Source organism: Mercenaria mercenaria, chromosome 10 (genome assembly GCF_021730395.1).
Source record: "Mercenaria mercenaria strain notata chromosome 10, MADL_Memer_1, whole genome shotgun sequence".
Classification (NCBI taxonomy): Eukaryota; Metazoa; Mollusca; class Bivalvia; order Venerida; family Veneridae; genus Mercenaria; species Mercenaria mercenaria.
Genome location: NC_069370.1, coordinates 13,807,485 through 13,819,391, shown reverse-complemented (window position 1 = coordinate 13,819,391; position 11,907 = coordinate 13,807,485). Strand labels below are relative to the sequence as shown.

At 36.8% G+C, this 11,907-nt stretch overlaps 1 protein-coding gene across 6 annotated transcripts in view; it reads right to left on the bottom strand.

The window, feature by feature from the left end:
- Positions 1-430: 430 nt before the first annotated feature.
- The window catches only part of LOC123560041 (uncharacterized), a 39,167-nt gene continuing 27,690 nt past the window's right edge, over positions 431-11,907 (bottom strand). For 4 of the 6 annotated variants that reach the window (XM_045352282.2, XM_045352285.2, XM_045352283.2 and 1 more), the window contains 6 exons: positions 9,901-10,011; positions 8,696-8,942; positions 7,169-7,309; positions 5,487-5,572; positions 4,736-5,171; positions 431-1,349 (listed from right to left, as the gene is read on the bottom strand). In XM_045352282.2, the coding sequence (XP_045208217.2) occupies positions 661-1,349; positions 4,736-5,171; positions 5,487-5,572; positions 7,169-7,309; positions 8,696-8,942; positions 9,901-10,011 (1,710 nt within the window). In that variant the 3' untranslated portion in view covers positions 431-660. Of the gene's footprint in view, positions 1,350-4,735; positions 5,172-5,486; positions 5,573-7,168; positions 7,310-8,695; positions 8,943-9,373; positions 9,458-9,900; positions 10,012-11,907 lie in introns of all 6 variants that reach the window. The other 2 variants (XM_045352288.2, XM_045352286.2) reach the window with 2 other exon arrangements.

The following is an 11,907-nucleotide window of genomic DNA, read 5'->3' as shown; positions in this document are numbered from 1 at the left end:
CTATGAAGTTTCAAGATTCTGGGTCAAGTGGTTCTCAAGTTTTTGATTGGAAACTTTTTCCATGTTCAGGCCCCTGTGACCTTGACCTTCAGCAGAGTGAACCCAAGATCCATAGGGGTCATCTACTCTGCATGTCCAATCATTCTATGAAGTTTCAACACTCTAGGTCAAGTGGTTCTCTAGTTATTGATCGGAAATGGTTTTCAACTTTCAGGCCCCTGCATGTGTCCTTGACCTTTGATGGAGTGACCCAAAAACAATAGGAGTCGTCTACTCCATAAGCCCTGCCATCCTATGGAGTTTGAAGGTTCTAGATCAAATTGTTCTCCAGTTAATGATCGGAAATGAAGTGTGACGGACGGACGGAAGGACGGACAGGGCAAAAACAATATGTCGACATAACAAGTTCTCTGTCCAAGAAAACACTCCAAACAGTTTCTAAAGGAAAATTTATTCAAGCAATTTCGCGGGAAAAAACTTGGTTTAAACAATTATTGCAAACCAACATCCTTTGAAAACAATCCAAAAACGTCACGAACGCCACTAAACAAATTACGGTTAGTCAAAATATCTCCTGAAAAGGACTGTACTACCAATGTAGTTCTGGCAGACATTCTTACTTAAGAAAAATACGTAGCACACGCTGAACATGAAAGGGTCTTAGCCATAGTAATTCCCGGACGCTATGTAGGTTCGGAACAGCTGAACAACGTCGGGAACTACTAACTCACCGATGACGGAAAACATCTCTTTCTTCATTTTAAGATAAGACAGTCTAGCCTGATTTAAGGAATCTCCACGCTTGCCTTGAAACAAATCGTATCTCAAGGCGTTAGGTTGAAGTTCTAAGCGTGGAAACATAAGACATATGTGCTCATTGGCTTGGAAGAAATGTGGAAGTTTTCTTTCTTCAAGGCAGATTCCAAGGAATTCAAGCATATACGCCAAAGATACTTTCACATCGGACACTTGAACTTTTTTAAGAACTCTCAAGAACAGAATGCAATAAAAGGCAATATGCTTGAGGTGGTAGGAACGCAACACGGTGACAACTTGTGGCGGTGGTTCATTTTGATCTTTTGCCCTCTGATTCATATTACGAAAATAGAGCTTCAGGAGTCGCAGGGCGTTTATTATGTGCATTTGTTCACGTTTTCCCCGTGCAACATCAATCACGTGCTTTTCATATCCTGAACTACAAACACGCCAAAGGAGGTGGGGTTCTCCTCCATAGAGAAAAGCAGATCTATCGTTTTCAGTTCGCCATTTAAATACTGCGTAGGTCGGACATAGCATCGTACCATCTTTGTCGACAGGATTTGGGACTACGTCTTCAGAAAACAGCAAACCTAAGCGAAAAAAAAAGAAACATTTAAAGCAAGAGAGACACAAATGATCAGAAAAGATGTTCACCTGATCTGGACTGTAATTATATGCGATAGCATACTCTGTCGTTAAATGTAACAATTTTGTTTAGTTTGAAAAACATTCACTCGGAACCATCTGCATAAAATTAAAAGGGACGCTTTTAACCAAATTAGCACCTAGCTCAAAGAAAGGCAACATTCTCAGACAACCCAGGTTTGAATATAACCTAGATTTCATAAAGAAAAAACATTCTTATAATTTTATGAAGATCGGGTAGAAATTGTTGCCCGTGGAGTATTTACAAGTTTTTTTTCTATAATTTGACCCAGTGACCTACTTTTTGATACCAGATCACTCAGTTTCATATTCAGCCTAGATTTCATAAAGAAATCATTCTTGTCAGGTTTCATATACGTAGATCATAAAATTTGCCATCTAAAGCGTTTACGTTTTTTCCATTATTTGAGCCATTTACCTACATTTCTACCCAGGATGGTCCAGTTTCAAACGTGATCTAAATTTCATAAAGAAAAACATTCTGACCAGGTTTTATATATACTCAGTACATTTTCTCAAAAACTTGATCAGAATTTACTTTCAAGTTTTCAACACTTAATCATAATTAACCTTTCTTTCAAAATATTTTTTATTTGAAAGAGGTAATATCAAATGCGCATGCGCAATCAACACGTTGGCGTAATCCAACAGCAAAACATTTATCCTGACGATACTCGTGAAATTTGGCATAATCGTTCAGAAAGGGCTAAATATGAAATGTGAAAAGATTGGTTAATGATACTGTATTCTGAGATAAAAAGTGAAAAAAACTATGGGTGTGCGTTTTTAAATGTAGATCAGGTAGAAAATACGTTCACTTGAATGTTAACAAAGTTTTGTTTCCATAATTTGATCTTGTGACCTTGTTTGTGACCAAAGCTGACTTAGTTCCTACAAGTTTTCATAAAGACACTACCCTAACCAAGTTTCAAATAATTCAATTAGAAAATATGGCAATATGGCTCTAGAGTGTCAAGAGGTCTGTAGGATTTTACCTTGTGACCTAGTTTTAGACCCACATAATTAAGCTTCTAACTAAAGACAAACATTATGAACACGTTTCAAGATTAGGCAGAAATATGGCTTCGCGAGTGTTAACAAGGTCATTCTTTAATTTGTCATAGTGACCTAGTATCTGATCCAAAATGACCCAGTTTAAATTTGAACTTTGACCTGACTATATATAGGCACACAATCAGAAGAGGTTTCATATTGATCCAGTTGAAAATATGGTCTCCAGCTCTTCTATGATCTGACCTAGTGACCTAGTTTTTAAGTCCAGTTTCCAACCCTGCTTCCAACTCGACCAAAATGTTATTCAGACAAACATTCTGACAAAGTTTCAATACGATTGGACAAAATAGTGACCTCTAGAGTGTTAACGATGGGCGATAGACACATGGGTATCACAATAGCTCATCTTGAGCACTTTGTGATCAGGGGAACTTAAAATTCAATGGACTCAGCCTAGTTAAAATTCAATAGACTCAGCTTCAAAAAGGAACGGAAATACAGAAAAGGTGCCCATTTGAAGAAAAACTTGCAAGTGGTTGTGACAAACCAGGCAGAGTTTTCAATGTCATTGCCGACATTGTCCAAACAGTTAATAGAAAAGGTTATACAAACTTCTCATTTTGCATTTGTTCTAAGGGTCATGATAAAAAACTTCGGTTGAGTTTCAAGCGTACTAGCATTTCTCATGCTGCAAGAAGGTTTATTTTTCATGGTAGAATAACACTCCCGCGGACAACATGGGTTTCCTTTCAACATTACAACTAGAAAGTCTCACAAGGACAGCCACCAGTCACAGTAACTTGCCTTGCCACTGCTGATAAATTGGCAGCTAAAATAACTAGAGCTATCACTAAAGGTGATGAATGTATCCCCCGCATGCACTGACACAGTACATTGCAATTTGACGCACACAAGATTGCATAATTATGTGGACTGTATGTATATAGACTGTATGTATACAGTATAGTAACAAAAAACAAAGTCCCATAACTATGCAGAATATTTATCTAAAAGAATGTAACATGCACCATGCACAACTAGGGTTGGTACTGATCACTTGTGTGAAGTTTCATTAAATTGTGTGCAAGGGTTTGGTAGATTAGGCACGCACAAGATTGCATATGCAGACTGTATGTACATAGTATGTTAACAAGAAACAAAGTCCCATAACTCTGCAATTTTTGTCGCTGAAAGAACCTAACATGCCCCATGCACAACTACTGTTGTTATTGATCACTTGTGTGAAGTTTCATTAAATTGTGTCAAGAGGATGAGGAGAGATGGTGCGCACAAGATTGTGTCTATGTATATAGTATAGTAATAAAAAAACAAAGTCCCATAACTCTGCAATTTTTTTTTCTGAAAGAACCTAACATGCGCCATGCACAACTACTGTTGTTACTGATCACTTGTGTGAAGTTTCATTAAACTGTGTCAAGGGGATGAGGAGAGATGGTGCGCACAAGATTGTGTCTATGTATATAGTATAGTAACAAAAAAACAAAGTCCCATAACTCTGCAAATTTTTTTTCTAAAAGAACCTAACATGCCCCATGCACAACTACTGTTGGTACTGATCACTTGTGTGAAGTTTCATTAAATTGTGTCAAGGGGATCAGGAGAGATGGTGCGCACAAGATTGTGTCTATGTATATAGTATAGTAACAAAAAAACAAAGTCCCATAACTCTGCAAATTTTTTTTCTAAAAGAACCTAACATGCCCCGTGCACAACTACTGTTGGTACTGATCACTTGTGTGAAGTTTCATTAAATTCTGTCAAGGGGATAAGGAGAGATGGTGCGCACAAGATTGTGTCTATGTATATAGTATAGTAACAAAAAAACAAAGTCCCATAACTCTGCAATTTTTTTTTCTAAAAGAACCTAACATGCCCCATGCACAACTACTGTTGGTACTGATCACTTGTGTGAAGTTTCATTAAATTGTGTCAAGGGGATGTGGAGAGATGGTGCGTACAAGATTGTGTCTATGTATATAGTATAGTAACAAAAAAACAAAGTCCCATAACTCTGCAATTTTTTTTTCTAAAAGAACCTAACATGTCCCATGCACAACTACTGTTGGTACTGATCACTTGTGTGAAGTTTCATTAAATTCTGTCAAGGGGATAAGGAGAGATGGTGCGCACAAGATTGCGTCTACGGACAGACGGCCAGACGGACAGACAGACAGACGGACAGACAGACAACCTGAAACCAGTATACCCACCCCCCTTACAACTTTGTTGTCGGGGGGTACAATAAAGGCTAACAGAGGTAGCACAGAGTTATTACCTGGAACTATGTCTACATCAATTATTGTCTCTTTTTGTTGAACCAGTGCCTCGGGACGAATTTTTAATGAGTCCTCCAGTTGTATATCATACAGGCGGTCAAACGCTGTGTAAACATCATCTTTTTCTATCAACTTAATGCGAATGTTTTCCGAAGGCGGGTTAGTGCTGAGGTTTATTTTAAAACCAAACTTGTCACGACGTTCGCCCTGATTAACTTTACTTTCTACACTGGCTGATGCAGCGGCAATCATAGATTTGAAGACTTTTTCGTGGAGTTGTCTAGCGTTTAAGTATAAGTTTCCATCTAGTTTCTCGAAAACGTTCTTGTTATAAAGTCTTGAATGGGTGTCCGACAGCTCACATAGTTCTTTTTCATCTAGACGTAGATAGGCAAGCTCGGGTAACAGTTTACCATTTACACTTTTGTTCACAACCTGAATACAAAATTGAAAGCTTTAACAATACAGAAATTTTTCCAGTTCCATAACTCGACGTTTGTCATGTAATAATATGCTTCACCCTCTAGCATATATGAGGGCCGATCTCTTATGTTGTAAGAACTTGGGCCCGGCCCTTTTGCTTTTTACTGTATTGTAAAGGCTTTGTTTTTGTATATACATGTATATATTAGCAATGAAATATGATTAAACTAAACATCCAGCATATGAAGAATAAAACTTATTGAAAGATATTTTGATAGTTTTACGAACATTTCAAATCTTGAGAACACTTCTTTAGAACACTTTTACCTTGTATTCAAGGTTTTCAAAGCTATATTGTAGAAGGACATCAAATTCGTCAGGAGCATGCACTTTAAGACCTTCTCGAGAACTACCTGAAATTTCAACTGCACATGAAATAAACAAATATCCTCCATAAATTTTCTGTATCCCAATTAATTATAACACATTTAAATTACCGCCCAATAAACAAGAAATTGTAAGTGTTACCGAAGTCCCCCGCCTAAGGACTTTCTCCATAAAATATATACCGTCAGCCAATACAAAGTCTTCAAACAAGGGACAACATACTATAAGGTTTGAGAACCCCAACTGTTTTCCCATAGACTTCCATTACAACAATATGGCGTGTACGACCTTCCAAAAATCGAAACCTGTATAAGTAATTTTCGTTTGAATGAGATGACCCCCTGTTTACATCGTTGGCATGGCGGAAGAAATTCGTTTCATAAAACTTCTTTTCAATACACATTAAATGTAGCAAATGTTGTCAAAATGTATAATAAAATACTGTAAATGTAGTAAAAAAAACTAATTTTAAAATCACTTTTTGGGTTTGTTTACATGGCAAGTTCCCTGTACTATTTTGAATCAATAAATAAATCAATAAAGTAATAAATCAAGATCTTCAATTCTTTAAGACTAGATATGAAGTTGAAACAAACAACTACCATATTTTCATACATATTATCTGACAAAGTTAAAGGTCCATTACTAAGGGAATAATAAGGGAAAGTGAGTTGGCAATTTTTTTCATAGCCAGTGCATAGACTTCTGCAAGACACTTAATAATGAAGATTGGCAGGTCAAAATTTACAGAAGGTCTTTGGAACTCAAAGAAATGTATGCGTATTATGTTGAAATTTCAATGAATCGACAGAATGACCCCCAGGTCTTTTTAACTTTCTTCATACTTCATAGAAAAATAATTGTACATATACTGCGATTTATTTCGAATTTCTACATACCAACTTTCATTTTCCAATAAAATGAAATAGTTTCTGTGCTTTTTAAAAGAAATTAAAATGTTCACTTTCCTTAGTATTGGACCTTTAAGAAGTGCTGCTTGAAACCGGGCGATACAAGAAATTGCCTGAGTCTGTCCTTTGTGCACAAACATACTCTACTAAAAGAAATTTACTTTTTAAAAAGTTCTTTAAATATTAATTATATATCAAAATAACTTATCTAATGGCTACTATATATCATTTATCAAAGCAAGGGCAGCTATTGGGCATTTTATGTCGGATATGGCTGAATTCACCATTTTTCACGAAATACCAATACTTCAAGCATTTCATGTCGGATATGGCTGAATTCATCATTGTTCATGAAATACCAATACTTCAAGCATTTATGTCGGATATGGCTGAATTCACCATTTTTCGCGAAATACCAATATTGAGCGTTTTATGTCGGATATGGCTGAATTCAACATTTTTCACGAAATACCAATACTGAGCACTTTATGTCGGATATGGCTGAATTCAACAGTTTTCACAAAATACCTATACTGAGCACTTTATGTCGGATATGGCTGAATTCAACATTTTTCACCAAATATCAATACACTATGCTAATTTGAGTACTGCCAAAATGACATTTAAAGTTCCACATTTCTACAAAGTTTGGCGCAGTAATCTAGGTCAAAAGGAAACAACCTTCTTACGAGAGGAGAAAGAAAGGCTTACCTTGTTTAACATATTTCTCTATGAACAGACCGTATTTTCTTGCTTCACATTTTATTTCTGCCATCAACATATTCAATACTTTGTTCACAGTCTCGGTTGCTTTATTCCATTCGCCATTGTCTATATTTAGTTCAGTTTCGGCTTATGTAAAAATAGTAATAAAATAATTCAATACAACATGCAAGCGGTCTATTTGGCATAATAATTTTATGAAATATCAGTATTTTGTTATAAAGAGAACAAGTTTATAACGAAAGTTGTCAGCAGGTAACGATGCTCGCCGTTAGAGACAAAAATAAATTAAATCAAATGAAATTAAATTAAAATTTCATTAAATTCCTTGGGATAAACGAGGGCGCTTACTTTGATCAGAAGAATAGCAACAAGAGCTCGTCGAACACGAAATGTCCCCCTTGATGCATTCAGTAATTGCACAAGGAACATAAATTATTTGCTGACTCTAAACAAAAGTTCTACTGTTCTGGTTCAATGTGACTTTGACCTTTGACCTATTGACCTCAAAATCAACAGGGGTCATCTGCTGGTCATGAACAACCTCCCTATTAAGCTTACAGATCCTAGGCCAAAGCGTTCTCAAGGTATCTTCTTGAAAGGGTTTAACTTCCGGGTTAATGTGACCTTGATCTTTAGCCTACAGACCTCAAGATCTATAGGGGTCATCTACAGGTCATGACCAACCTCCCTATCAAGTTTGATGATCCTAGGCCCAAGCGTTCTCAAGTTATTTCTGGCAACGATTAAAATGTTCCGGGTCACTGTAACCTTGACCTTTGACCTACTGACCTTAAAATATATAGGGGCCATCTGCTGGTCATGATGAACCTCTCTATCATCTTTCATGACCCTTGGCCTAAGCGTTCTGATGTTATCGTCCAGAAACCGTTTAACTGTTCCTGGCCAATATGACCTTGAACTTTCATCTACTGACCTCAAAATCAATAGGAGTCATTTGCTGGTCATAATCAATCACCCTATCAATTTTCCTGATCCTAGGCCCAAGCGTTCTTGAGTTACCGCCCGAAAACCGTTTTACTGTTCCTGGTCACTGTGACCTTTAACTTTGACAACTGACCTCAAAATCAATAGAGGTTATCTGCTGGTCATGACCAACCTCCCTATCAACTTTCACGATCCTCGGCCCAAGCAATACTGAGTTATTATCCGGAAACCGTTCAACTGTTCAGGGTCACTGTGACCTTGAACTTTGACATACTGACCTCAAAATCAATAGGGGTCATCTGCTGGTCATGACCAACCTCCCTATCTACTTTCATGATCCTAGGCCCAAGCGTTCTTGAGTTATCATCCGGAAACGGTTTACCTGTTCAGGGTCACACGTAACTTTAAACGGCTATTTATGTCTTTAAAGAAGGACAAACTTGTATATTGGATACGCACCAAAAAAAGATTTTTTTTTTTTTTTTGATTTAACGTCGCACCGACACATGATAGAAACGTAAATGAAAAATTAACCTATAAATGACTGAGTGTAAACTAAGCTCTTACATGCATCACAAATGCGTTTAGCTACAGATAGTTCAGAAACGCTTAGTTCCTTTGGTATTCTCCAATCGTCAAAATTTACGCCAATGTCACAGACGTTTAACCTGCTTTCCCCTGTCGCAGAACTACCGGGAAAACCCCATGAAAAGGATTGCACAGGCCTGCCCAGGGCAGTAAAGTCTTCGCCGTCGAAACCCATACCATTGGCCCAGTCTACGGCTGGAGGGAGACGTCTTCTTCTGACGCTACCCTGAGAAATGGAAACAAGGTTAATTGTTCATTCTTTAAAGAAATTGAAGTTCAGCCTAATTCAATACTGCATTAATTTTTGTTCGCCAGTTATGTTACAAAAATATAAACGAATGTTTGTAGATTAAAAAAAAATAGACGACTTCAAGAATATTTGAATAAAATTTCTGTTTGAACTGATATAACTCCGTGCTTGACTATCAATGAACACTTATGAACCGCATCTCAATACAAAATTAAAACCTCGCGTATGTAGTATGTACGTGAAACTTTTATTAAACCGTATGGTAGAATTAGTACACTTAGAAGAGAAGTCTAGATTTAAAGCAATAGCAAAAGCTGCCAAAATAGTGAGAATATAATAGTGTTTACCAAGTGAGAAGTGAAAATTCCAAAGCGATGGAAGCAATAGAACAAAGACAAAGCTATAACCTGGTTTTAAGCGTGGTGTTATTACGACGTCATAGGGACGAGTAGAATATCCTTATCGAGCTAAAGGCGTTTTAGAAGCAGAAACTGAAAGATAGAAACGCATTTAATTACTTATAGTCTGGGTTTAGTGGTTGTGTTAATAAAAGGAGAAAGAGGGAGTGCAGTAACAAACAATATGAATAAACAAGAAACTGAAAGAGAAAATGGTATCTATTTGGGTGTAACGCAGTAAAGGAGGGTACTAAAAGAACAGTACAACTGGATTTAACACAAGAAAAAAAAAGAACGACTGGCAATAAAACATTTAAGATGATCCCCTTAACCAAAAGATGTCTTCCCTCTCAGACCAGTTCACGTGCGAAGTTTTAGAATGACAGTGTCGAGAAGCAACATGCAGTAACATTTATATTTTAAGATAAAAATCTGCGATGAGGATCAAGAATATTTGCCAACCATGCAAAATATGTGTAAATGAACTATTGTTATTGACAATCATAATTAGGTAATGGAATCAGGCAGACGATTACCCGAGTACTTGTTGTGTCTGGCTCCTCATTGTTTGTGACTGCTTCCCAAGTTTTCTTTATCACGTATGCTCCTAAACCTGCACAAGCACCAACAGCAAGACCTTTGAGGCCCTAGGGTTAGATGTTTAAAACAATTAATCGTTTTTTAACCTCAGACCCTTTCCAAGTACTATACCACCTTAGGCACTCTAACATACGAGATTGTCATAACGTTGTTAATTAATTATGTAGAGTATTTTCTTTACATAATCAAAATCTATCTAATCATGTGACCCAGAGGTCAAAAATAACAGATATCAGACGATCCTAGGAAGCACAGAATGCAAGTTAGCAAAATAACAGACTAAGAAAATGTCTGTTCATGGAAGGTAATCTAATGTGCAACGTCCCAAAGCATTAGCTAATGTCTTCTTGGGTGCAGTGAATAAATCTGTAAAAGATCCTTTTTCAACCAAGAAGAATAATGTCGAAAAATGTGTTGCAAATGCAATAACATCAAAATTTTGCTTGGTTCCTTATTAAGCTTTTATAGATTCTGTAGTCTTTAAGTTCTGCATGGCAACTATATAAGTTACCTAATACTCGACAAATAAGCCAATTTTTACAGAAATTACCACCTTTTGTCTATTAATCATAGCACATCAGATTATCACAGTAAAATTCATTATTCGAGATATCTCAATTCTAAAATGCACAACTTATAAAAGTGTGTGTTTATTTTAAGCATATTTACTTCAAACCGTACAAGGGGACCATAGTGGCCCTAAGTCGCCCAACAGTCCTTGACTACTTAAACTTGAATATATGCATGACACACCGAGTCATGATTGGTAATAACTGTAATATGTATTAAAACATATAACAAGTCTAGTGTTCCCATTTAACAAGTAGAGAGAGGAACAAGAAAGCCAAAAACCTAGTTTAATGAAGATCCACTAAGCAGCTCAAGAGGAGAAAGTAATTTAAAGGTATTTCTGTTTTCGCTCTACTGTCCCCTTGAAGGGGCAAATGCCCCCGTTTGAAGAAACAAGAGGGCCATGAAGGCCCTGTATCGCTCACCTGACCTATTGACCTAAAGATCATCAAGATTAAGATTCTGACCAAGTTTCATTAAGATATGGTCATAAATGTGGCCTCAAGAGTGTTAACTAGCTATTCCTTTGATTTGACCCCGTGACCTAGTTTTTGACCCGACATGACCCAGATTCGAACTTGACCTAAAGATCATCAAGTTTAACATTCTGACTAAGTTTCATGAAGATACAGTCATAAATGTGGCCTCTAGAGTGTTAACAAGCTTTTCCTTTGATATGACCTAGTGACCTAGTTTTTGACCTCACCTGACCCAGATTTAAACTTGACCTAAAGATCATCAAGATTAACATTCTGACCAAGTTTCATTAAGATATGGTCATAAATGTGGCCTCTAAAGTGTTAACTAGCTTTTCCTTAAATCTAACCTGGTGACCTAGTTTTTGACCAAACATGACCCAGATTCGAATTTGTCCTAAAGATCATCAAGTTTAACATTCTGACTAAGTCTCATGAAGATACAGTCTTAAATATGGCCACTAGAGTGTTAACAAGCTTTTCCTTTGATTTGTCCTGGTGACCTAGTTTTTGACCCCACATGACCCAGATTTGAACTGACCTGCAGATCATCAATATTATCATTCTGACCAAGTTGCATGAAGATACAGTCATAAATGTGGCCTCTAGAATGTTAAAAAGCTTTTCCTTTGATTTGACCTAGTGACCTAGTTTTTAACCCTACCTGACCTAGATTAAACCTGGACCTTAAGGTCATCAATACTAACATTTTGAACAAGTTTCATGAAGATACAGTCATAAATGCGGCCTCCACAGTGTTAACAAGCTTTTCCTTTGATTTGACCTGGTGACCTAGTTTTTGACCCCAGATGACCCAATATCATATTTCTCCAAGACTTTATTGAGGATAACATTCTGAACAAGTTTCATTAAGATTGAGCCAAAATTGTGACCTCT